At 35.1% G+C, this 27,448-nt stretch overlaps 2 protein-coding genes and 1 pseudogene across 3 annotated transcripts; 2 read left to right on the top strand and 1 right to left on the bottom strand.

Annotated features, from left to right (window-relative positions):
* Window positions 1-4,941: 4,941 nt before the first annotated feature.
* On the bottom strand, window positions 4,942-5,745 carry LOC145009362 (uncharacterized). Its single transcript, XM_078968072.1, has one exon. The coding sequence runs from the start codon at window positions 5,743-5,745 to the stop codon at window positions 4,942-4,944; it is 804 nt and encodes a 267-aa protein (XP_078824198.1).
* Window positions 5,746-9,464: 3,719 nt separating this feature from the next.
* Window positions 9,465-12,144, top strand: LOC145010393 (S-type anion channel SLAH2-like). Of its 2 annotated transcripts, none has more exons than XM_078968940.1 (5): window positions 9,465-9,597; window positions 9,844-9,962; window positions 10,050-10,520; window positions 10,611-11,381; window positions 11,476-12,144. In XM_078968940.1, exons 2-5 carry the CDS (start codon window positions 9,858-9,860, stop codon window positions 11,899-11,901), a joined length of 1,773 nt encoding a protein of 590 aa, XP_078825066.1. In that variant the 5' UTR covers window positions 9,465-9,597; window positions 9,844-9,857; the 3' UTR covers window positions 11,902-12,144. The 2 variants fall into 2 exon arrangements, with proteins under 2 accessions (XP_078825066.1, XP_078825067.1); XM_078968941.1 differs by having other exon boundaries at window positions 9,841-9,962.
* A 4,370-nt stretch (window positions 12,145-16,514) lies between these two features.
* Window positions 16,515-18,069, top strand: LOC145012541 (uncharacterized; annotated as a pseudogene).
* The last annotated feature ends 9,379 nt before the right edge of the window (window positions 18,070-27,448 follow it).

The raw sequence follows: 27,448 nt of genomic DNA, 5'->3' as shown, positions 1-27,448 counted from the left end.
AAAATATAAGATATTTATTACAAAACTGACATTAAGAGTAATTCTGAATCTTGGGTATAATATCTAAATGTGGAAAAGTTAAGTTCTGAGTATAGTGTGAGATTTTTGTTGTATTAGGTGTGTTTTGTATTATTGTTATTTTGCAGGGACTGGGGCTCATTTTTGTTAAATGTAGAAAGCACATGGATTTGTCTAGATGGGTTTGAGTCGGATAAAGTCCGACTTTGATGCAGGGTTCTTGACCCGATGTATATATTGTTTGATTCAAGTCCTGAGAGATCATTATTCAGATCAACCCACACTCACACGCTCTTTAGTCTCACATGTTCTCTCGTCTTCTTCATTTTTAGGGTTTCGGTCCTGATTAGGGTTTCTCTATTTGTTCTGTGAATCTTGTTCATAGTTCTGTACTTATTTTTTGTTTGAGTGAGAGTGATTTCTTGTCGATGATGTTTCTGTTGTAAGTATATGAAAACCAACTAGATCTTGTTGTTCATAATAAAATGTATGTTGATGTTGTCTTTTGATATTTTGATATGTTCTTTACCATTTTAAAAGGAAGCAAATAATAAAAAGAGGAACACATCTTGGGAGGAATATGTTAAAAGGGAACACTATTCTTTAACAACCACTCCATTCACCCCTTGTAACATATTTTAGGTTTTTTAAATTCTCTATGTATGTTAATGCTATTTTTTGAACTACAAAATACAAATATACATATGAAAAGTTTCATATAGAAAAATTATATAACATATTTTTCTTTACATATATTATTTTTAGTTTTCCATTATACTTATATTTCACATATTTGAGATCCAATATAAATAAGTTATAAATCAATATATTTTTATTTAGGTTTGCAAAGTAAGTTGACATAATTATAATTCATATTTTTTTATTAAGTTGATGCAAAAAGGAAAAAAATAAACAAATAAAATAAAAAATAAAAGAAGTGATTCCACTCTTTTTAAAACAAAGTAAAAAAATGCAACATAAATGATATATCTAATTAGCTTTTTTTTAACCGACAATTTTATTAAATAAGCCCACCGCCTCGCAAGTTACTAGACGGTGGACAGGAGAACATCATAAGTTACAACTTATATTTCATACATAATAACTATCTCACCCACAACTTAGTGGACATGAACACCATTCAGTCCACCCATAATTACAACTGGTTCTCCTATGCTTTAGCCAAGAGTGCACTATGGATTTAACTCCATCAAGGATCCTGAGTGGGGAGGTGCGTACATCCTTGAACATCAGGTCACATCTCGCTTTCCATAGTAGTCATATCGTACCATAGCATACATTAATAAGATTGTTCCTCCTTTTCTTACTTCTGACCCACTTTTTAGCAAAACTGATGAGATCTCCAATAACATGAAACTGAGGGCGAGGGATCGCACACCATTTAAACACTAGCTCCCAAACATTAGCTACCATAGGACAGTGGAGCAAAATATGTGCAACATCTTCAGTTTCCTGTGAACACCACGAACATCTATCTTCTATCCCTGGCACCCCCCCCCCCCCCCACCGTTTAATGCATTGTTGGACAGAATTCAGCCAAGATTAGCACTCCAAACAAAAGTTGAAACCTTTATTGGGATTTCGTGTATACAAGGAATAATCACTTCATTAATCGTCGGTTCCATGTTGTCTAATTTGGATCTGATAACGCCTACATGGTAGTTACCATCATCAGTCAATGCACACTTCCATATATTAGCACCAGCAGTCGGGCGAAATCCTCTTATGACATTTGATAGCATATGAAAGCTTCTTATTTGTTCATCTGTTGTAAGGGTTGACGTCCAGTCCTACTTTTGACCTGCATTGTGTATCCTCTCCTTGACTGTACATGTTTTTTCGTCTCTCTTATTGGTACAATTCTGGGAATCTGTCTCTAAAGGGTTCACCATCACACCATGAATCCATCCAGAAAAGAGTATCTTCGCCTTTTCTGACCTGTTTCTTAAAAATATCATCAAAGGTGATTCCTGCCTTATTTAATTCCTGTATTACCCCTGCAATGTTACTCCAAATGCCTGGGATAGCTTTCTTTGAGAGTGTCATGGCTGGTTTATTATATAGATTATGAATTCCCATTATTACCCTTCTCCATAATGCTGATTTGCTAATCTTCAATCCCACCACCATTTAACTATCATCGCAAGGTTAAAAGCACGGAGAGACCCTAATCCCAAGCCCCCATTCTCCTTCGATGTAACAACTTTTCCCCATGATACCCATGGTATTTTGTACTTATTTTCACCTCCCCCCCCCCCCCCCCTCCGCCCCCGAAATTGCCTTCGAATTTTTTCCAACCTTTCCAAGACTCCCGTAGGAGTCACAAATATAGACATGAAATACGAAGGAAGGCTACCAAGGACAGCCTTAGTGAGGGTTAATCTGCCCCCAAAAGAAAGTGTTTTTGCTTTCCATGGAGAAAGTTTTGCATAAAATCGATCAATTACAGGTTTCCAATGCTTCTTAAACTTCGTGTTAGCCCCCACAGGCACTCCGAGATACGTGAAAGGTAGTGAAGCCGGTTTGCATCCTAGTGACGCTGCTCCTCGTGAGACCTCATGCATATCAACTCCAATGCCAAAAACCCTTTGATTTATTAAAATTGACTTTCAATCCCGATGCCACTTGAAAACATCTCTAACACTCTTGCTAGATTCTTTATATTATCTTGACTCCACTTACCCACAAAGAGGGCATCATCGGCATATAACAGATGCAAAATGGTTGTTTCCGAGTTTGGTACTCTGATCTGGCAAGCCGCCTTCATAGCAATATTTAGGCCTTCCATTGTTATTATAAACAGAAACGGAGACAATGGGTCTCCCTGCCTTACGCCTTTTTCATTTCGAATTCTTTCGTAGGAGAACCATTAACTAGAACTGATAGTCTAGCTGAATGAAGACACCCTCTGATCTACATCCTCCACTTCTCTTCATATCCAAGTTGAGTAAGGATCAATTCTAGATATTCCCAATTCACAGAGTCGAAAGCTTTCTTAAAGTTCACCTTGAATAGTAGAACTTGTTTTTTAACTTTCTTTGCCCAAGCACATGACTCATTAATTATCAATGGCCCATCTAATATATTTTGTCCCTCTATATATGTTGATTGAGTTTCCCCGATATTCTGGTTTATTACCCTTTTAAGTCTGTTCGCTAAAATTTTTGAGATTATCTTGTATTGACAACCAATTAGACTAATTGGTCTATAATCTCGGAGATGTAAAGGGCCTTTTATCTTTGGGATTATAGTAATAAAGGACGAATTGCAACCCCTTTCCTGTTTACCATATCTCTCAAAATGCTTTACAAACTTCAGAATATCATGCAGTAATATATCCCAAAACCTTTTAATAAAACTAAACGTAAATCCATCCGGTCCAGGTGTCTTTTCCATACAGTTCTCTTGATTTCATCTATCGTGATCAGCTCTTCAATTTCTGATATACTACTTGGGCTAAGTCTACTGAAACTGTCACCGATAAATTTTGGCGTTGACGGCCACCGTTCATGAAATTTCTCCTGATCTATCTAATTAGCTGACGTCTAATGGGACAATTGGGAGTCATTTTCACATAAAGCAGCTGTGGCTTTCTTGCATTTAAATTCCAAGAGCCGTAACTCTTGTCAATGAGTTGTATATATTTATTATATGCATTAATGGGTTCTTTTTTTTTTCAATAATTTAGTTATATTATTACCTTATCATCAAACCGATTGCTATTTGTCAGATTAAGTTAGAATTATTTTCTACCTTATAAAATTAAATTTAGAGATAAGTTAATCATAATATAAAGTAAGATTGATTTTGGTTTATTAAGGTTTACTTATTTTTTTTCTTTGTTAAATATTTAATCATAATATAAAGTAAGATTGATTTTAGTTTATTAAGGTTTAATTATTATTTTCTTTGTTAAATAGTATTGAAATACGTGATTAGTAATTAAAATATCTCTGTCAAATCAAACTTACTAATAAAATATTGTTTTAAGAAAATTGATAAGATTAAAAAGAATAGGGTAGTTGTCATAAACATTATTTTATCACTAAGGTATGGACTACTTGGGAGGTAAGAATGGAACGACTAAATACAATACCAACAACTGAATTTTTTTTATATCGTTGGGCAAATAATAATTTGACAATAAGAATGAAATTCTCTAGAATATTGGAAAGAAACCTGACATTACATCTAATTAATCATATATTTAAACGAAATTGACACTTATACTTTTGTGTGCCATGATGACATTCAACGTTAAATCAGTGTTTCGAATATAGGAAAAAGTGTCTAATTTGAGAGAGGAGCATATTTATTGAACCCCAGCGTAAGTGCTAAAGCAAGTGTTGTTTGCTTTCAATATAATGATCCAATGGTGATATTTAATAAAACACCCTTTAAACACCCTATCTTCATTTTTATAAAAAGTCAACTTATAATCAACTACTTGTAATCAGTTTTTTCGGAAAACAATGCAATTTCAACCAATAAAAGTATTTAAAAAATTAATTAGGGTTATCTAAATGGTAAAATAAGATGTCTTTTTAATCAACCCCTTTAATTTATTAGAAGTTATTAGGTTATAACCAGTGGACATCATAGATTAGAATTTAATTTTTTTAATTAAATTGTATTTATTTAATAAGATAACAACATAACTATTGGTTAATAATACGAACTAGTAGTGGTTTGAATATGCAATTAACATTTTGTATGTGTAGATATGCAAAGAAATTATAATTTTATGAAATGAAATATAAAACTAACAAATAACAAATAATGAAATTTAAATGAATAATAAAATTGTAGAAATTTTTTTACAAATTTCTAAAAAAACTTCTTTATACACAACATTAGAAGTTTTATTTGTCAGTCTATCATCCTTATCTAAAATCAACAATTTTAATCATTCTCTATTTTGAACTCTGGATAAAACAACATACAATTGACCATGTTTGAAAACAGGCTCTTTGAGGAACAAACCAAAAATTCGATAAATACTTGTCCTTGGTTCTTATTAATTGTCATTGCAAAACACACAGCCAATGAAAATTGTCTTCTTTGGGATTTGAACGGGATCTTGTCTTCAGAAGGAGTTAAAGACATTCTTAGAATAAAAATCTGGTTTCCAATATTACTTCCAAATAAGATAACTGTCTCAATAACACGTTTGCCCAAAGATTTAACATGTAGTTTAGTCTCATTACATAAACCATTTTTCTGATCAATGTTTATCAATAACATAACTGAGACACCGACTTTTAAAATGAGCTTATGGTTTGGAAGACCTGAGACTTTAAGACCATTTAAAACATCAGGTGAGTATAAATTTGCATCAAACTCATCATGAACAAAATCGGATCGGCATAGGCTATCTGAACTTAAGTATTCTTTTTGTTCTCCTAGAAACAACGACAACAAACGATCGTTTTTTTCTTGGACAACTTCATTATTGGGAGCTAGTATTGCTCTTTCTTGAAAATAATCAGCAATGTTGAAGTTTTCCAATATAGAAGGATATACAAAACTGATTAATGAACCTATAGGATCATGTGGATTAGTAATAACAATATCTCGTGGAATATCAACAATCGCTTCACCGTCATTCGGACCACCAAGATTACCTTCTCCTATGTCCAAAAGCCAAGCTGCAAAATCCCTTATTTTTTCAATAGCAGATGGATCGCTTCCAACAGTTAACCTCATGTTTTTTGTTAATTTATGAACTTTGCATTGTTGCAATAAATAAGAAGAACTTAAAGAAGCATTAATAATGTTTTGTTTACTGCTACCTGGAAAATAGGTAGAATTTATCTGAAATCACCTCCAAAAACAATCACTTTCTCTCTAAATGGAATATTTGAATTCGTAGGATTGGCACTTTAATATATCCTTCAAAGTTCGATCTAAAGCTTCGAATGCATGTTTATGTACCATGGGTGCTTTATCCCAAATGATCAATGAAGTTTTTCTTACTAAACTAGCAAAATCACTTTTTTGATTTATTGAACAAAAAGAATCCTCGGTGAGATTTATGGGAATTATAAACCGAGAGTGTGCTATCTTGCCACCAGTCAATAATAATGAAGCTATCCCACTTGAAGCAACATTTAAAACAATTTGACCTTGAGCTCTAATTGCTGCATCATAGTTTTATTTTTATTTTCATTTATGCTTTACTTTTATGCAAAGAAAAATTAAAAACTATACATGAGTAATTATTTACACATAGGGACCATTTATGTAAATATATTTAAATAATGATCATTCACGCAAGCAGGTTAGTACTTATTGTCTTTTTTAGATAAACAAAATAGTCAATACAGAAAAATAATAACAGAATAGGGCAGCCCCTATCTCTTTCATGAATATTTATTTTCCTACCATTAGTTTGCAAGGTATATATGAATATTATAAGAATCACACTCACTTCAAAATGGTATATGGAAGTGAGTGTTTAGTTTAGTTTAATGTCACTTGTAATTAACAACACATATTTGTGATAGTTTAGTTTAATGGTATATGGAAGTAGATAATTTTTTTTACAGAAATGGTGTAATTACAGATGCATAAACAAAATACTCAATGCAGAAAAACAATATCAATTTATTAAAGATAAACAATATCAATTCTTTGATGTGTATATAGTTCAATGATCGACATGTTTTGGTTACGATAATCACAGCAACACTCAAAATCAGTAAACTTTTTGTTGCAATTAGGTATCAACAGGGCATAATCGTCAATAACATAGACATCAACAATGAAAGTATGAACAGATTATTGTCAATAACCTTCCGTACACAACAGGGAACAATCGTCAATATATTAAAGATTAAAGAGAAACAATATACAATATAATTTTTTTGATGCGTATATAGTTCAATGATAAATAGGTTTTTGTTAAGAAGAAAAAAGTATACGCATACCAGGAGGAGAAGGAGAACTATAAACAGAAGAACAATACTTAATTCAACAGAAGAAAAAATATACATGAGAATGAATTACCAAAGTAGCAGTGAAGAAGACATACAGAGAACGAAATTATGAAAGACGCAAAGGTAAACAAATCATTTAATATTTAGATAAAGATGTATATGTAAATGTGATAAATGATAAAACAAATGCAATTAGTTCCTATTATAATGCATATATAATGGGTAAAAGATAAATCAAACCAATTCAAAAATATTCAAAATTGCTAATAATATGGCAACATAGTTGCTAATTAGTAGGAAAATTCAGAAAATATCATTTCATTTAAATGTGATTTATAGGGAAAGATTTTGTATTTAAATTTTGTAATTTTGTAATTGGTTTTGGTAGTTAATGTAGTGGGCGGGATTTTTTTTTTCTGCACAAATCTGAGAAAAAGACACGTGGAAGGATGGTGTGTAATGAGGTGACATGTGGCATTTAGGGGAGATAATTATTAGGAATGAAGATATGTAAATATTTTCTTTATTTAATGCATTCCAATCAATTAATAGAGAAAACTAGAAAATTATGCATTTTTTATTTTTCCATATAACTTTATCTTTTAATTCATACAATCTATTACTCTACAAAGATTAATGTAGCATATTTTTGAAAATACACATATTTCAACCATTATTATTAAGAGCGAAATCTTGGTTGTTGGATTATACATCCTAAAAATAAAAAATGATCTAAATTGCAATATGATCATTTTGTAGCAAAATCAGGACCTAGGATCTGACAGAAATAACGGGTGCTAAACAGGAAAGTGGACAATCAAGAATTTGGGTTTCTCAATAATCGTGTCAGTTCACTTTAGGTATCGATAGTTTTCCTTATGTTAATTTAATTTGGTATAGTCCCTAAGAACATATAATATTTTTGGCATAAGCAAAAATGTTTTGGAGAAAATCAGAATTATTCAAATTTATTAGTTAACACCAAAAGTGGAGAAATATGAAAATTGTGAACTGCAATTGAAAAATAGTTCTCGGAAAAACTATCCAAAGTGTTTAAGCTCAGGCTGCTATATCCCGAAAAAAAACTATCCAATTGAAAATTTATATAATAGGCAGCTTGACAGTTAATATAACTTCGACTACAAGATTGGATGTCAATAGTTTCTTCAATGATCCTTCATTTTGATCATGTTTTTTTCATTACATCTTAAGTCCAGAATTATATAGTGGTTATGGGGCATTGACTCAAACCCAAGAGGTTGCGCTCCCTTATGGGTTCAAGGGACCACAACAAGGACCTCCGCATCTTGGATAACGCAATAGGCGCTTCACATTGACCTCTCATAAGGAGGCAAACTCCTCGACCTCATATTTTGTTGTGTTCGATATTAAACTTGTCTTATATTCAAGTGAACGCTTCACCATCTAACTTGTATTAAACCACAATTTACATTCCCATTGATACTCATGTTTATTCCAATTACACTAAATGATCCATGACACTAAAATCACTAATATGATTGTAAGATTGTATAATGACCTGATCCCGTTTTTTGTATATGTGTGTTTTTTTTAGTGTATAAAAATGTAAATTCAATAAGTCTTCACTAACGGTAGAAAATTAATTTCACATAATAATTCAATAAACCAACATCTAGCCATAAATATTGTCCTTTTGACTCGAAATCAAGCCTTAAATTGTGTCCTCAAAGTTGAAAATTGGACATTACATATCACATAAAGCCACTTACAGCCTCTTAACTTCGCGAGTTATTTATTTATTCTATGATTTTATGATTCTTTACAAATATATATTTTTTTATGTATCATGTATTGATTTCATTGCACTTGATAAAAAAAAGTTTTATGAGAAAAAATAATTGTACTACATAAAGGCAAAATGATATGAGCGCATCATTTGTAATGCATAACCCTATGATGTAATGTTTTTGTTCATTTCTATCTAACACCTAGCTAGCTTTAATATTATTTCAACCGTTCAAGAAAAATATTATGTATTATGTTGCAAAATGAAAACGATCTTATATATTTGATAACATTGATTTCAATGGGCAGCAAACTTCAAATCTAGAGTATGTTGATTGGCATCGCAATACAATTGGATTTAATTTATTCCAAGTCAACTGAACATTTTACCTCATTTAACATAAATTATGGAGGTTGTTTGTTTTCTACTATTTTGTTTATCTATTTTTATTTTTTATTCCAAATATACCGTTGTTTTTGAAATAAATGACACTACTGCTGGTGGAGGAAAAAGAAACAACATCCAAGATGGCCTAAAGATATAATTTTGAGTGTTGGGGGAAAATAGTTACTTGTAATGGTCCCACTTCTCACTTTGTTTATTCATTGTTCCAAATTTATATTAAAAAATATATATATTGCATTTTGGAAGTTTATGAGAAAGAAGGGAGTGAGCGTAGTATATATAAAGCTTCACATACAACCACATGAGATGTGTGCTTCTTCTTCTTCTTTCCTTCTCCCAATTTCTTTGACCTTCTTGTCTCTTTGACCTGCAACCATATTAGACAATTTGATTTTGATTTTGATTTTGAAATCATCCCCGTCTAATTGTTCTTGGTGAAAGCTAAAGGTACAACTCTTTTATACACATTTTACCGCAAATGTACAATCCTAATTAAGTTTCAAATCTAGCTCCATAGACTGCATCAGAACACTGATCTGATCTGTCAAAGTTATCGTCTTTTATGAGCAAAGAAACAGGAACATGACATCGGAGTCCTGTACCACTTAATAAAACAAGAAATCTTTAATTTAACTTTTAGTTTCGAGTTGATTCTTGATGAATCATGACGAATGAAGTTTTGCTTTGTAGCAGGAGATTTTTCTGCCATGGAAGTCGCTCAAGATATTGGAATGAAGAAAGAGGAAGTAATCCCATCGCTAATCAGATCCATTGATGCTAACGAAATTGCTGGATTTGATTTTGCACTTATGGTATGTTTTTTTTTATTTGAATCGTTTGAGAGATGTGTTCATTAATGTTCTTGAAAATTTACTGAATTTGTTATTTGATTTTGTTAGGATTCTGTGGGAAATAATAACGAAGGGGAATGCTCGAATCTTCACTTGAACCACCATATAACACCGTCGATTTCAATCAGCATGCCACCGTCTCCGATGAAAACCCACCTGCAAACCCCCAAAAGAGTTGCATTCAGTCCCGACGTTGAACTCGACAGAAAGAGTCAACTACCAACCACTAATCACGCCACCAGATTCCATTCTCAACCCATACCCACCGGCGTCGGTTTTGAAGCAGCTGTAGCCGCCGGAAAATCCCCCAATCTGCCTGTGAGAAACCCCAGAATCGAAAAACTAAAAGACGAAAGATACAACTCATTCAAAACTTGGTCAGGTAAACTCGAGAGAAATCTCTCCACTTTACGAGGAAAACCACCGACTGATCAACCGCCGGTGAACACCCCCCGCGAAAATTTGCCTGTTGATCGGTATTTCGATGCATTGGAAGGACCAGAGTTGGATACTCTCAGGGTACGTAATATGTTCGACTCTCCCCTCCTCCGGTTGAAAGTTTATCAAATTATTTCAGTTTTTAACAGTTTGTGCTGTCTTCTTTAACAGCCATCGGAGGAAATAATTCTTCCCGACGACAAACAATGGCCGTTTCTTCTCCGGTATCCGATCTCATCATTTGGTATATGCCTCGGTGTCAGCAGTCAAGCGATCATGTGGAAGAATTTGGCGTCGACGCCTTCCACACATTTCCTTCATATAAGCCCGAATGTGAACTTAATTCTATGGTGCATATCAGTCGTTCTTTTCGTGGTTGTGGCTTCGACTTACCTTCTGAAAATGGTTCTTTATTTCGAAGCTGTTCGTCGGGAATACTACCATCCCATTCGAGTCAATTTCTTCTTCGCTCCATGGATCGCATTACTGTTTTTGGCCTCCGGAGTTCCACCTTCGGTGACCACAAATCTACCACATTTTCTATGGTATGTTCTTATGACACCCATTTTCATCCTGGAGCTCAAGATTTATGGGCAATGGATGTCCGGAGGGCAGCGGAGGCTATCCAAGGTGGCGAATCCGTCTAATCATTTATCGGTGGTCGGAAACTTCGTCGGGGCGTTGTTGGGTGCGTCGATGGGTTTAAAAGAAGGTCCGATCTTCTTCTTCGCCGTCGGATTAGCTCACTACACGGTGTTGTTCGTGACTCTGTATCAGAGACTTCCGACCAATGAAACTTTACCAAAAGAGCTTCATCCTGTTTTCTTTCTGTTTGTTGCTGCTCCAAGTGTTGCTTCAATGGCGTGGGCGAAAATCAATGGATCCTTCGATTATGGCTCTCGTCTCGCTTACTTCATCGCCATGTTTCTTTACTTCTCACTGGTTCGTTTCATTTTCGAAAAAAGAATCTACAAGTTGATTATAATTTTTTGTTTTTGAGTGGAAATTAATTAAATAACTTTTTTATAATTTACAGGCAGTCCGAGTGAACTTTTTCAGAGGATTCAAGTTCTCGTTGGCATGGTGGGCATATACTTTTCCGATGACCGGAGCTGCAATTGCAACAATTACATACACAAACGAAGTCTCAAACATAGTCACTAAATCTTTATCGACTACTCTCACAGTAGTTGCAACCCTAACAGTCTTCGGCTTACTGATAACCACAATTCTGCATGCTTTTGTGATGAGAGATCTCTTCCCGAATGACATCGCCATTGCAATCAGTGATCGGAAGCCAAAAACTGTTCGGAAATGGTTCCACCGGAGGACCGGCAGCACTGAGAAAGATATTGAACATTACCTTAAATTTGTGACTTCCGATGTGGAGGGTTCTGTGGAACCCTCATCCACAGAGGAAAAGCGCACCAAAGACGTTGAAAGCCAAGTTCCATTGCCATGAAATACATGGAGGATTCGCCGATAAGACAATGGAGGAACTTGGGCCTCCGAGTTCCGATGATGTTGGATGTCAAGAGTGAAAGAGTTGTGTGTGAAAGGAATAGTAGATTAAGAATGTTGATGAGTTGTAAATTTGGTGTAATAATGTTACGATATTATTAGTTGTAAATTTGGTGTAATGATGTTATGATATTATTAGTTGTACGTTTCCATTCTATTCAATGATTGAGCATCACTTAATTCATTGTACCTACTTGATCGCTTTGATTTTTGGTTGACCCTATCATATATTTTTAGATGAATTTTGTTCTCGGATTATTTGTTTTTGATCATCTGAAGATGTTATGAGTACCGAGGATTGGTCTCATAGGTTTTCGTACAACTCACGCTACTCGTGTTTCTGAAAGAACATTAAGAAAGAAATAAAGTCCCCCTAACTTTACATCATTGTTGATATGAACTCAAATTACCACGTGTTTCGTTATCCATCCACAATTATAAATCGTATTTCAACCTCTGAGTGCCGTGGAATACAAACCGCAACCGGAATCCATATTAATCTGGACAACTACTCAGCTTCCAAACCATCATTTGTGTGTGATATATTCGACCCACGTGACCCAGGCCCATTCTCAGGCAAGTAAAGCCCATTCCCCTGCAAATGAACACCTCTCGTATGGCTATGGCTAGTTGAATTTGTCATTAAACAATGAATGTCCCATTTGTTTCAAAAAAACAATACTCTTTGTAAGAAAAAATCAAGTTGCGGAATTAGGTCCTAAACGGTCAAAATCATGATTTTTGAAAGTTGGTCAAGTCATACGATGATGCAACAAATGAATCAAAACCTATACCTAAGTAAATAATTTGCATACAATTAATAATAAAATTACAAGGTCCTCTAAATATTCAAGTGTTAACCTTTCACTAATGTTCATTAATCCTTCAACCATTTCAAAATAGCAACGTTAGACACGGGAAGTCTAATATGTAAAGTTGGAGTTTGACTTCTGAATGGAATTCGATAATGACAATAATCTAATTTCAAAGACAAACTCTAAAAATATTTTCAAACCCATTTTATATTTACTAGGTATATTGGGATAAAAAGAAATGTGTAATTACTAATAACCAATTCAAAATCAAACCCAAGTAATGCAATCCACTTATTTTTAAATTCTCAACCTAAGTTTCTACACTCAAAACAAGTTAGTAGCATCACATCCAAAGCCTATTTAAAGGCCCAACAACCAATACCGACATTTTGGAAACATGTAACCATCACACATGAAACCATGAAATGGATTACAAAGTCCATCACTGAGAGTTATAGTTTAACCGTCCATGAAGAACGGAAATGGAGTTAAACTCAAAAGTGCACGAGAAACACTCAGGTTTTAAAATGTTTTAAAACATGTTTCATGTATGCAACAATAATATATAAAGTCATACGAACACTTTAAAAATGCATATAAAGGATGCTTAAAACATGTTTTAAAATACAATATAACATTCCTCAAACGAACACTTTAAAAATATGTTTCATGTATGCAACAATAATATATAAAGTCACATAGCAATCAAGAATACTATAATATTGAATTATGCCAAAATATTTACCAAAAAATTAGCAATAGAGACATTTACTCTTGATATTTACTCAATTTCACTTTCTAATACTTACTGGAGAGTTAAAAATCACCTTATAAAATATTCTTAGTTATAATCACTAATATAATTCTATGTGTAATTTCAACTTATTTAGCCCAATTCAACCCTAAACATGCATTTCTTATCCCTAAGGCAACAATGAATATGATCGAATGCCTTTATGAATCCCGATGTCCTAAGATCAAGTTACAAAGTTCTTTAGTATGTAAACAAGGAGAATACACGGGCCATGTCATTTTCCAAAGGATTTCATGTTGTCATTATGACGTTGAGGTCATATAAAGATGTGGTTTAGGAGTAAGATTTAAAATGTGTTTGTTAATTGTTCTTAGAAAACAATAAGACAATCCAAAACATATATAACTCTAACATACCTTGATCTTTATTTTCAAGAAAAATCTCTTATTTTTTATTTTTTATATTTTGATTAATTTAAAAATAAAAGATTTTTCTGAAATTAAACAAATAATTACACAATTATCACAAATAAAAATAAAACTAAAACATTTCTATAATTGTTTTTTATTTGTTATAGCTGTTGCGGATAAATTACCTTCTATTGTTTAAGAAGATTGTTGTTCACATGCCACATAAAATATTCTTGTATTTTTTTTTATCCCATTATCTTCTTACATACTTAAGCTTATGTATTTGTCACATTTAATAAAATTAATATATTTTTAAAAATATTTTTCATCATCTAAAAATAATAGGAGGATATGTATGAAGAATAAGTAGGAGAATATTAAATTTCTCAATTAATTTTAATTAATTTTAATTAATTTTAACTAATTTACCTAACTTTTAATTTAACTGTGTCTTTGTTTATATGGTTGTTGTATACTTGTAAATTGTAATATCTTAAATATATTTTTTGATATACATCAAGTATGATTTTTTTTTTTTTTTTTTTGGTAAATTAGTAAAATATTGTTACTCGAAATTAAAATTTTGTTACGAATAAGTGTACAACCGTTTTTGTAAAGTACTATCGCTTGGGCTTGGGCTTGGGTTTGTGTTTGGTCTCTGTCGAATAACACCCAAAAAAAATGACTCATACTGAACCATTAACGTTACGGGCTTACGGGCATACACACAAGCAGATGGGTTTCGATACATGGCCACATGGGGATTTACTTTTCTTAAAAATTCAAGTGTCATATCCTAACTATTTTATAAAGTCTACTCATCTATTTCTTTTGGTAAAAAGCTAGACAAATTGCAAAAATGGTCCTCGTGGTATGTCAAAACTAGCAAGTTTGGATCAAAACGGTTTTGGCTTGCATCAATGGTCAAAAAGTTTCATTTTTTTGAAAGTTTGGTCCAATTTGATTTGAATTTTTTTAATCCACGTGTCCTCCTATAAATTAACCATTAGATTTTTTAGGATAAAATCATATATTTAATAAAATTTAACATTATCCACTTCAAAAAAAAATAATACTGAAAATTGTAATTTTTATTACCTATAAAAAGAGTATGAAATCATATATCTTCATATCCAATCCTCACTTTGTATTTTAATCCATTTTTATATGTATTTTCTAAATATGGATGGTGAGTTTCCAAAATTTCATATAAATTTTGGAGACTCTCAAAATCGTTCTAATGCTCAGTATTTTGAAAATTCTTCGTTTTTTTCAAATCCTAACCAAAATCCTGTCACAAATAATCTTCAAACATCACAAAATACTGAAAAACAACCACGAGGAAATAATTGGGATGCTGCAGAAGATGTCGCTATAATGTCAGCATGGTGTTTTACTAGTGAAGATAAGGAGCGTGGAAAAAACCAAAAAAAAAAAGCATCATTGTGGGCACAAATAAAGCAACTGTATGATGCCGCTCGGGTTGAAAATACAGAAAAACTAAATAGCAGGAACGAAGATCAAACGAGAGGTCGTTTTAAACGACTTAGTGAAAATGCACAAAAGTGGGTTGATGTGTATCGGGAAGCATGACGTCGAAGAAGAAGTGGAATGAGTCAAAAAGATATTGAAAACGAAGCTCATAAACTTTATGAGGCGAGTGGGACTAAGTTCAACAACATTATTGTTTTTAATGAAGTTATATGTAAACATGAGAGGTGGCCTTTAGAGTTAGATCGTGACACAACACGTTCCCGTCCTGAATGTGAAGTGGGTAATGAAGAAAGTGGTGGTAGCTCGAAAAGATCAAAGACTACTGAAGAATGGGAGTTTTGTTTCTATTCCAACCCAGAAACGCAAACTAGTGATGGTTCAACGGTTAAACGTCTAACAGGCAGAGATGCAGCAAAAAAAAAAAGGGAAAGGTAAGGCTTCTAACGAAATTGTTACAAAACTTCGTGGAATGAGGCTTGCTAGAGAAAGTGAACTTGAAGTCATGAAAAAAAAAGAATCCACTTGTATAAAGAAATGCAGCAACAAAGAATCGGCTTAGACAAGGAAAGGGGGAAAAAAACAGATGAAAGGAAACTCGTCAAGATGCAACTTGTGCATTTGAACACATTGCTACAAAAGGAGCATTTATTGCTTGAAGAAGAAAACATGAAACACTTTCTAATGTTGAAGTTTTATAGAAACTAATTATCGGTCATCATGTGTTTTATATTTCCAGATTATCTTTTAATTAACTTGTAAAATATTTTATTATGTAGTTTTGTGTGTTATGTATTTGTAAGATATTGTAATTTTGTATTTCACGTATTTGTTATATATTTATTAAGTAATGTTGTTTATAAATCTGTTTTGCACATGGAGTTGTCAGTAGGCCTGTAGCACACTTTGTCATCTACCAAATCAAATATTATCTTTATTTCTATGTGTCACTTTCGTATTGGATGCTTAGATTTTATTTAGATAAACTAATAGAATATTATTTTTGTTTTTTATCATTATCTTTTTAGTATAAATAGGTATATCACTGGCATACTTTGATATCCAACACTAACTCTTCATTTCTTATCTCTTTGAAAAATGACTCATAATGAAAACTCATCGAGTTCAAATGAATATTCAGAACGGGAAACACGGGTTGTTCAAAATAATCGACAACTCGATGAAATCATCACTGAATTATTCATACAAGATCATCCTCCCAGAGCAAGAAGGAGGTATTGCGATCGAGAACATGATCAGGGTGAGGCACATTTAATGGAAGACTACTTTGATATCCAACACTAACTCTTCATTTCTTATCTTTTTGAAAAATGACTCATAATGAAAACTCATCGAGTTCAAATGAATATTCAGAACGGGAAACACGGGTTGTTCAAAATAATCGACAACTCGATGAAATCATCACTGAATTATTCATACAAGATCATCCTCCCAGAGCAAGAAGGAGGTATTGCGATCGAGAACATGATCAGGGTGAGGCACATTTAATGGAAGACTACTTTGTTGACAGCCCAACATATGATCAAGCAACCTTTCAGCGTAGATTTCGTATGCAAAGACCATTATTTATCCATATAGTGACAGCTGTTACAGCCAATGACCTATATTTTCAACAAAGGCGTGATGCCACAGGTACACAAGGTCTTTCACCATTGCAGAAATGTACGGCAGCTATCCAGGTCTTGGCGTATGGGACATCAGCAGATGCACAAGATGAATATATGAGAATGAGTGAAACTGTAACAAGGGATGTTGTAATAAAGTTCTTAGAAGGTGTCATTGCATGTTTCGGTGAAAAGTATCTTAGAAGGCCAAATGAAGTTGATTTTGCAAGACTACTTCATGTGGGGGAGGAACGTGGATTTCCAGGTATGATAGAAAGCATTGATTGTATGCAGTAGACATGGAAAAATTGTTCCACTGCTTGGGCTGGACAATATGCAGGTAGAAGCGGTAAACCAACAATCATTTTGGAAGACGTTGCATCGTATGACTTATGGATATGACATGCATTCTTTCGAGCACCAGGTACATGCAATGACATTAACGTCCTCTATCGGTCTCCAATTTTTGATGAGGTCTTAGCAGGTCGGGCACCAAATGTGAGTTATGTTATGAATGGTCATTAAATAATATGGCATATTATCTCACTGACGGCATATATCCCTCATGGGTTGCTTTTGTCAAGTCAATAACTCCCCCCCCCCCCCAACTTCGAAAACACAAGTTGTTTGCTGAACATCAAGAGGCCGCTAGAAAAGATGTTGAACGAGCATTTGGAGTTCTACAAGCTCGTTTTGCATTTCTTCGACACCCATGTCTTTTGTGGGACAAGGATATGATGGGGAAAATTATGATTGCATGTATTATCATTCATAATATGATTGTGGAGGATGAACGTTGCACATACCTTCATTATTATGATCCATCCGAATTTCTAAATGACAGGCCTACAAACCGGAAACGAAGAACCTATATTGAAGATGACGATCAAAATTTAGAATATTTCACTCAACGAATTGTAGACCTATCCAGTTATATGTCTAATAGGGCACAACTTCGTAATAGATAAGCTCATAACATTCTGAAAAACAATTTAATTAAGCATATATGGCAAAAATTTGGCATTGATAGATAATTATGTAGTTTGCATCTTCGTATCTGTAATCTTATATTTCATGTTTTAATTGTAACTTTGTTTATCTATTTTATTAAGTTTGTTTTATAAGTATAAAATATTTTTTTTAGTTTTATATTTAAAATAAATAATTTATTAATAGAACTAAATTAAATATTTTAAAATTTTTCTAATAAATATTAGTAGAGTAAAAAATAATCTTAAAATTTATTATTTATATAATAAAAAAATGGTTTTAGTTGGTTTGCTAATGGGTGTAAGAATTTGGGTTTAGTTGGGTTGGGTATGTGGAAGAGAGAGAAACTATTTAATTAATGGATAGTTTGGTTGATTTTCATTGTGAATGGGAGTAGTCTAAAGGATTGTGTTTGGTTAGATTGTATATGTGGAAGATAGATAAATTAATTTTTTAATAGATAAAATGGTTGGGTTGGGTTACTTGTGTTTGGTGAGATTCTATACGTGGAAGATAGATAAATTAATTTTTTAATAGACAAATTGGTTGGGTTGAGTTGCTAATAAGGATAATCTAATAAAACAAATTAATTAGTCAAAAAGATATCTAGATATAAGACTAAATATAACTAAAATAGTATAATGAAAACTAGACAACAAATTTGATCTTTATAGTTTGAAAAAAAAATATGGATATAGTTCAAAAAGTTTATGATGTGTATGAAAAGTTTAAAATCAGAAATTTTCTTGGAATTTGTTTCCAGATAAACTTAAAAAAGACATTTTTGTCATTCTAATTTCTTTTTTGCTTTTTTGTTTTCATTAACACTTTGTTAATTTAAAAACAAAAGAAAAATAAAAAATGGCCTCTCTCTCTCACACAAACACACATAAACAAACACATATCCATAACGATCATTCATTTCATACATAAACATCCAAATCTCCAAATTAATGTCAAATTGTAATATTCGGACTACTATGTATATTAATTATTTTTTTTATTTTGAGATCTATTGAGAAACTCGACGAGTTCGTGCCTCAACTCGTTGAGTAGAGACTGATTGACCATGTGGGTCTAATATTCGACTCAACGAGTCAGAGAGCCAACTCGCCGAGTTGGCACTGAGAAATGAACCCTAAATCCCCGGGGTTGGGGCCTATTTAAGAGAACTTATGACCTCATTTGTGCCTTACCAGCTACCCAACTTCCCTATGTGAAACCCTAACCGTGTGTAGTGAGCTAAGAGAGTTCCAAGGCTAATCTTTGAGTATTTTAGTGTATCTTTTGAGGAGAATATGGAGGTTGTCCAGCAAGGAACGAGGAGAAACTGTTGGAATCAGTGTTATATTGTCCAGAGCTTTTATGGAAGGTAAAAAGCCTACACCTTTCTCATCTTAATGGTTAAATCTCATGATTAAGGAAGTTTAAGGTTCTTACCACCTTTTTATTGGGACATTGAGTGCATTGAGTCTATCACGAGGTCTAGACTTCAGATCTGGACCTTGTGAGGTCCATAAAGTCCAAAGGTCCCAGTTTTATTCAACCATATAAGAGTTATTGAGCTTAAACATCTTTATTAGAGTTGTATTGGCATTTTGCAGCAAAATATGTCATAGATGAACATAAAGATCGAAGCTTTACGTGACATTCGAGCCTTGGGATCCTAGATCTAGAGTGTGGAGTGGTAGATCTGCCTTAAAATATCTTAACGAGAATTCAGACTGAAGGGACCCCTCGAGTCAACGAGATGACTCGACAAATCGGCTAGGGTTTTCCTCGATGAGTCTGGACATAGGTAACTCGGCAAGTTGACGGGACAACTCGACGAGTTGAGTTGGGTTTTCGCGATGTTCTGAAGAAACAAAGGGGACTCGGCGAGTCACATAGATGCACTCAGTGAGTCTGGTCAACATGAACAGTTGACGCGGGTGTTGACTTTAGGGTTTGGTCAAGGTAGAGAGAATGGGAACCATGGAGGGGTAAAATGGTCTTTTACCCATCCCGAGAGTTTGAGAGAGACAATAACCTAGTTTATTTTGAGTCGTGATTTAGGTGTTAATTAGAGATTAGTATCTTATGTGTTAGGCGGAGGCTAGTACGAGATTTGTGTACGAGATTATTACTTGCTAGCTTACGAGGTGAGTCTTTTCACTATACTTTACCTAGAGTGGTAATCTTAGAGTGACCAGAGGGTCTTATGTGTTATATTGAGTATTGTGATATCCTGCATTATGTCTTTGTGATTTGTGCTATGTATTATTCTGAGCTACTAAGTTAGGAACGGAGGGTCCACCCGAGCTGTGGGACCATAGGGTCCCACTAAGACACATTCACCGGAGGGTCTTATCAAGTTATAGCCTCGAGTGACTAATGATATGTGTGTGGTATTTTGGGGAACTCACTAAGCTTCATGCTTATCGTGTTATATGTTACGTGTTTCAGGTACCTCTCATGATCACGGGAAGGCACCGACTTGATAGTACACACTAGAGCGAGATTATTTTATGATTCTGGGATTGTGATTTTTACTTGTGGATTTCTTGACATTTGAGATACTTGTGGTTTTTGAGAAAATGTACATGAGTTTTATTGTGTTTTAAAATGAAAATTTTGTTTGAAAATTTACGGTGTTACAAGTTGGCATCAGAGCCTTGGTTTGAGGGATTCAGATGCACCTCCAGGTGTGTTTGGATTCCAACTGAGGATTTAAGGACAATTTTCAAAACAAATAATTTTTTTTTAAAATAAGATAGGGTTTTAAGAGAAAATGAGTTAGAGCAATGTGTACAATCAGCCAGAGCCCGAATGGTGATTTCCCAAAATACCCTTACTTTTGTGTTATGATATACTTACGAAATATTGGTTATGCATACTAGAGGATAGGCTAGGTATTTCATATTTTAGGACTAGAGTTGCTTGATTTGTGATGCCTTAGCCAAGAAGCTGCTACTATTTGTTATGTGATTTGAGTATGTGCTGAGTAAGAGTATTTAGCAGGAATCACCTAGAGAGAGAGTCTGAGTCGAGAGATAATCTAGGAGAGATATCTAGATGAGTTTATGAGGGGTCTACCGAGAATGTAGTGTGTTATTTGCGAGAAATAGAGTACTTGTCAATTGGGATCCTAGGAGGAGGACTTAGGGTGACTACAGGTTGGTGAGGAAGGTAGTATTGGGCCAATACTATTGAAAGCACCTGATCTGTAAGCAACCCAAGTAAGAATCTTTAGGAAGATAAGGAGCAAGTAGGGGCGAGTGATCGAGTGTGAGTTTACTCGAGCGAGTCTATGATGATTTTATGTTGTGTTTCAGAGACATCATGGTGGGTACACGCTACAACCCAGGGAGCAGTGGGACTAGCGATGATGAGATTCGTAGGATGATTAACGATGAGGTGGCTGCAGCCATACGAGAGGCGATTTCGGAGATGTTTGGATCTATCAAGACCACCCTGATCCATACATATGATGAGTGGTACGCTATTGTTACCAATGTTGCTGCTGTTGCAGCCACCGCAGCTGTTGCCGCTGACAGGCCACAGGGAGGTGACTCGTTGTTGTTTCAGGAGTTCAGCTACACAAAGCCACCAGAGTTTTATGGGACTCAGGATCTGGTTGATGCAATGAGATGAATCTATGATATCGAGGGGTTTTTTTACACATGTTCATGTCCTGATCATTTGAGGGTTCGGTTTGCGCTGAACCAGCTTCGTTCGGGGGTGAAGGACTAGTGGAAGTTTGGGACTACCAGTTTTACTCTTGCAGATCATGCTGCAGTGACATGGGAGAGGTTCACCCAATTATTCCAAGATGAGTATGTTCCCATGTGGAAAGGGAACGCTTGGCCTATGAGTTTCTATCTCTCAAGAAGAAGACAGAGTTGGTGATTGAGATTACACGGATGTTCCATGAGAGGGCGTCGTTTTTCCCTGAGCACGTGTCTACTGAGCAGGCACGTGTGAGTTGTTATCTGAGCATACTAAGGAGGGATATATAGGAGTTCGTGGCGAATTCATCATACCGGACATTGGCTGAGCTTCATACCAATGCCAAGCGTAGGGAGATTAAGCTAGAGTTATAGACAAAAGAGGAGGAGGAGTCCCGGGGGAGGGACAGGAGACCAGTGCGGTCGTAGCCGACGAAATAGCGGGCTAAGCCCGCTGTTACGAGGACTGGGAGCCAGAAGGGTCACACTTGTGGTAAGTACATAAAGAGTAATGAGGGATTGTGTCGAGTAGGGTTTTGCTACAAATGTGGCAAACAGGAGCATATGGCGAAGGATTGCCCCTAGGGGTTTGTAGTCCGCTTTCACTACAACCAGACCGGCCATCGGAAGGCCAAGTGCCCCCAGCTTCTTCAGGGATCAGCACAAGGATCTGCACTTATTTCTATATGAGCTACTGAGATTCGGCCAACGAAGGTCGAGACACTGAGGGTTCGTGGGAGAGCCTTTCAGCTGACAGCGGAGGAGGTCCGCGCAAGACCTGACTTCGTGGTCGGTACGTATAATTTTATTATATTCTTTTGAGATATGTTGTACTTATATTATACTGTGTAGGTACTTTTCTTGTGAGTTCTGTACATGTTTTGGTGTTATTTGACTCGGGTGTGAGTCGATCTTACTTGTCTTTAACTTTTAGTCATCACGTCAATATCCGGCGTGAGGCGTTGAGTCGACCTCTGAGAGTTTCTATAGCCGAGGAGCATGCAGTTTTTGCTATTGATGTGATCCGGGGTGTGTACTAGAGATCTTTGGTGTTGACTTTCCGATAGACATGGTACTGATCACGATGGGTGGTGTCTGTGTCATAGTGAGCATGGATTGGTTGAGTCGATTTGGAGTTGTGATTGACTATGAGCTACAATTAATGACTATACGAGACCCTAGCGTGGGAGTGCTTATGGTGTATGGCAAGGGTACTAGATCTGGATCAACTTGCTATTCTACTTCAAGAGCGAGACAGAGTCTACAGCAGGGTTATATGGGGTTTTTGGTGTATGTGATGGATACGCGGGTTGCCACAGAGAGGCTGAGTTCTATCGTCGAGGTTCCGATAGTGTGTAAGTTTCTGTATGTTATTCTCAAGGAGTTGTTGGGTGTGCCTCTCGAGAGGCAGGTGGAGTTCCGGATTGATTTGGTTCTAGGAGCGGCGCCTATTACCAAGGCACCTTATCGCCTTGCGCCACCAGAGATGCAGGAGTTATCCTTACAGCTCCAGGGACTGCTCGAGAAGAGTTTTATTAGACCGAGTAGCTCGCCGAGGGGAGCACCGATCCTTTTTGTCAAGAAAAAGGATGGTTCACACCGGATGTGCATTGATTACGGGAGTTGAACAAGCTGACGGTCAAGGACCGTTATCCACTACCGAAGATTGACGATCTGTTCGATCAGTTGCAGGGGGCATCTTGGTTTTCCAAGATTGATTTGAGGTATGGATATCATCAAATGAGAGTCTATAAGGAGGATATCCAGAAGACGTCCTTTAGGACTCGTTATGGCACTACGAGTTTGTGGTGATGCCTTTTGGGCTCATCAATGCACCAACAACGTTCATGGACCTCATGAACCGGGTGTGAAGGCCTATGTTGGATCGATCGGTTATCGTGTTCATCGACGATATCTAATATATTCGAGATCCAGAGAGAAACACAAAGAGCATCTTAGAGAGATTCTTGGAGTTTTAAGGACGAAGAGGCTTTATGCCAAATTCTCCAAGTGTGATTTCTGGTTATGAGAGGTCCAGTTTCTGGGACACCTAGTTAATCAGAATGCGAAATTGGTCGACCCGGCCAAGATCGAGGCAATTCTGAGATGGGAAGTGTCGAGATCCCCGGCCGAGATCAGGATTTTCCTGGGTTTAGCCAGCTACTATCGGAGATTAATTAAAGATTTCTCCAAGATTACTGTTCCTCTCACCAGGTTGACCCGGATGGGTGTTACTTTTACTTGGGGTCCCAAGCAGCAGGCCTTATTTGAGACCCTTCACCAGAGATTATACGAATCCCCAACGTAAGCCCTCCCCGAGGGAGTGGAGGACTTTGTAGTTTATTATGATGCTTCTATATCAAGGATAGGTGCGGTGTTGATACAGAGGGGGCACGTGATAGCCTATGAATTGAGGCAGTTAAAGCCTCATGAGACAAGGTATCCCACCCACGATTAGGAGTTGGGGGCGATGGTGTTCTCCCTGAAGATCTGGCGTCACTATTTGTATGGAGTCTGGTGTACCATATATACGGACCACAAGAGCCTGAAGTACCTCATGGATTAGTCCAACCTAAATATGAGGCAGATGAGGTGGTTGGATGTAGTGAAGGAGTATGAATGTGAGATCTTATATCATCCGGGCAAGGCTAATGTGGTAGTTGATGCTCTGAGACGTAGAGCAGAGAGTCCTCCGATCCGAGATGTCTGCCTGAGGATGACAGTGATGAATCCATTCCTAAAAACCATTTGAGAGACCCAGGTGGAGGCCATGAGACCGAAGAACCGCAAGAGGGAGCGGGTGATTGGGCAGTTTTCTGAGTTTATAATGGACATTCGTGGGCTTATGACTTTCTGAGGGCGGATTTGGGTGCCCTATACAGGCGGAGCTCGCCGTATATTGATGGAGTAGGCGAATAAATTGAGATTCTCGATGCACCTAGGGGCCACTACAATATATTTGGAATTGAAAGAGACTACTGGTGGCCCTGTATGAAGTGGGATGTGGCATGGGTAGTTGAGAGGTGCTTGACCTGTTGTCGGGTTAAGGTGGAGCATCAACGTCCATAGACTTGAAACCGAATTATCTTCATATTGTCTCACATTAGGACCGAAAATAAGAAGAATTAGGTCATATAGGACCAAATTCTCAAAGATAAGTTCATAATTTGGCCGAAAATTTCCATAGTGATCTCTTAGACACATTTACCAAAGCTTACACCGACTTACCTTTTTCCTTCATATTTAAGGAACAAAAAGGATTCATTTAAACACTTACAGTAAACAAAAATTTCTCATCTGCTCTCAAGTATCAAACAGTTACCCAACTAAACTTGAAACACTCAAGAACACATCATACATCTACATATATAATTCCTTCACTGATTAGTAAGTATTTTCTTATAAACTATTGATTAGTTATAATAGTTTACTTAATATTTAATTATTAATCGATATTACATATATAATATTATTAGGATACGTTTGTTAACAAGTATTCTATACCAAGAATCGTCACTACCACCTCATTATCACCCAAGAACACACATACAAGGTGAGTTCACACCCGTGCGTTTTTACTATTTTTCATTGTTTTAGGGGGGGGGGGGATACAAGTTTAACACAAGATTATTGTGTTTACAAATAAATGCTTATAAATGTTTTATAAACTCTTTTTAAAACTTATATTTTACCAAAATCATATATATATATATATATATATATATATATATATATATATATATATATATATATATATATATATATATATATAAGATTTAAAGGGTTTAAGACTAATAATTTGTTTTAATTCCGTTTCCTTGTTAGGATATGGCTTATGGTAGCATTATTTGTCTGATTTCCATTTAAATTTTAATTATATATATATATATATATATGTGTGTGTGTGTGTGTATGTATGTATGTATGTATGTATGTATGTATGTATGTATAAAGTATTTCAATCAGTTTCATTACCCTTTGTAACATGCCGAGCAAATGGGATACATTCAGGAACATTACATGCCAAACAGAACACACATATAAATTATAATATGTATAATTTATGGAACTCACATACTATTTTCATTAGTTAGTTATACAAAGTTTAACAATATATTCTCGTACAAATACTTTACATTCAAGTATACTAGAAAAGGAACATACTATAAGTTCATTTATCTTCAGAAAGACTTTTCATCATTATTCTACACACCAGCATCAATATGGTTTATGTGAGACATTGTTCAGTTGCTTGTCATTTAGACAATACTATTAAAGTCCTGATGTTATAACCAGAATTTTCAGGCAGAGAGCGAGACAAAGGTGTATAGATCTATACGGGACAAACAATCTCGTACTCAGACTGTTCGCTACAGTTAGGCTAGTGTGCCAATGAGTGACAATTATCTTAACAGTTCTAACACCCATAAAGCGTTATAGCAGGCCAGCTAGTCTTAGTATGATTATAATAACTCACAAAAGATATTAAACAATATGTTCAGTGTATGAATAATTAAACCAGAGAGTACGAATACAAAGTACTGGTTTTACAATGATAGGATTTACAGTATTACATTACAGTTTACAATTACAGCCGGTGGAGCCGGACATGTTTACATTTACAGGGTTTTCAAAGAATACAATTATAGAATCTAGAAAACATAAACAATACAGAAAACATTTCATTTTATAGTTTTATTGTGAATTAAAACTATGTTATACTATTTCATAGTACAACAACACTTACACATAACGATTTTATGAGATTAAAACTACTTTTCAGTTACATTAGAAAATATTGGATTTTATGAAACAATAAACATACTCTCTATTTAAAGGAATAGAAAAAAAGCTCTTAAACATAAATAATTATGCACTCACTCAACTTAAATGTTGATACTCTCTTTTCAAAACACATGTATTCTCAGGGAACCAGTAGACAGGTACATCCCCGAGATTTTGAAAAGATGGAGCAATATAGAGTCATGCTTTCTATCTTTTGTGTGTGTATGTGTGTGTGTATTTGTGTGTGCGTGTGTGTGTATATATATATATATATATATATTGGTGTCAATATACAATGATTGAGTACACATGTAAGACTTATACTTTTTAAATGCAATGGTTGTTGTACTTTGATTACATTGATGCATGTGTTGTGATACTTAAATATGATGTCCTTCACCCCCAGACGCTTCTGCCACTTCGGTTTGGGGGTGTGACAATCTTGCATGTGTTATATGTTTATATGTTACCGGGCAAGGCCTGATGTCGGGTGGAGCTCGATGATTATTTTGGAAGCTATTTATCTTTGTGATTATTGCATGTTTTATGTGTTTATCGGTTATATGATTATATGTTTACCGGGCAGGGCTTGATGACGAATGGGTCCCATTATATGTTTGATATGTATGGTATGTGGTATTTTGGGTAACTTACTAATCATTGTGCTTACAGTTTTCAGTTTATGTTTCAGATACTTCTGGTTCAAAGGGGAAGAGCTCGGGATGATTGCAGTGCGCACACTGCCTGTTTTCTGATTATATGATTACTCTAATATTTCATGATGTATTGATACCATTTATTTTACTATGAGTTGACGATGATGTTTTGGGATAATAGTTTTATTAAATTAAAATAGGAAATTTTTGGTCTTATGCATACATGCTAGTACTAATCAGTCAGTGATAGGATGG

The sequence above is a fragment of the Lactuca saligna genome, chromosome 8 (assembly GCF_052625555.1).
Source record: "Lactuca saligna cultivar CGN05327 chromosome 8, ASM5262555v1, whole genome shotgun sequence".
NCBI classification, from domain to species: domain Eukaryota; kingdom Viridiplantae; phylum Streptophyta; class Magnoliopsida; order Asterales; family Asteraceae; genus Lactuca; species Lactuca saligna.
This window is presented reverse-complemented; position numbering and strand designations above follow the sequence as displayed.

What these genes read in the sequence shown, in the direction of transcription:
- LOC145009362 (XM_078968072.1), bottom strand. Translation starts at nt 5,745, where the DNA reads ATGAGGTTAACTGTTGGAAGCGATCCATCTGCTATTGAAAAAATAAGG.
- LOC145010393 (XM_078968940.1), top strand. Translation starts at nt 9,858, where the DNA reads ATGGAAGTCGCTCAAGATATTGGAATGAAGAAAGAGGAAGTAATCCCA. An exon ending in GATTTGATTTTGCACTTATG is followed by an intron (nt 9,963 to 10,049) that starts GTATGTTTTTTT and finishes TGATTTTGTTAG; the next exon opens with GATTCTGTGGGAAATAATAA. An exon ending in TGTTTCTTTACTTCTCACTG is followed by an intron (nt 11,382 to 11,475) that starts GTTCGTTTCATT and finishes TATAATTTACAG; the next exon opens with GCAGTCCGAGTGAACTTTTT.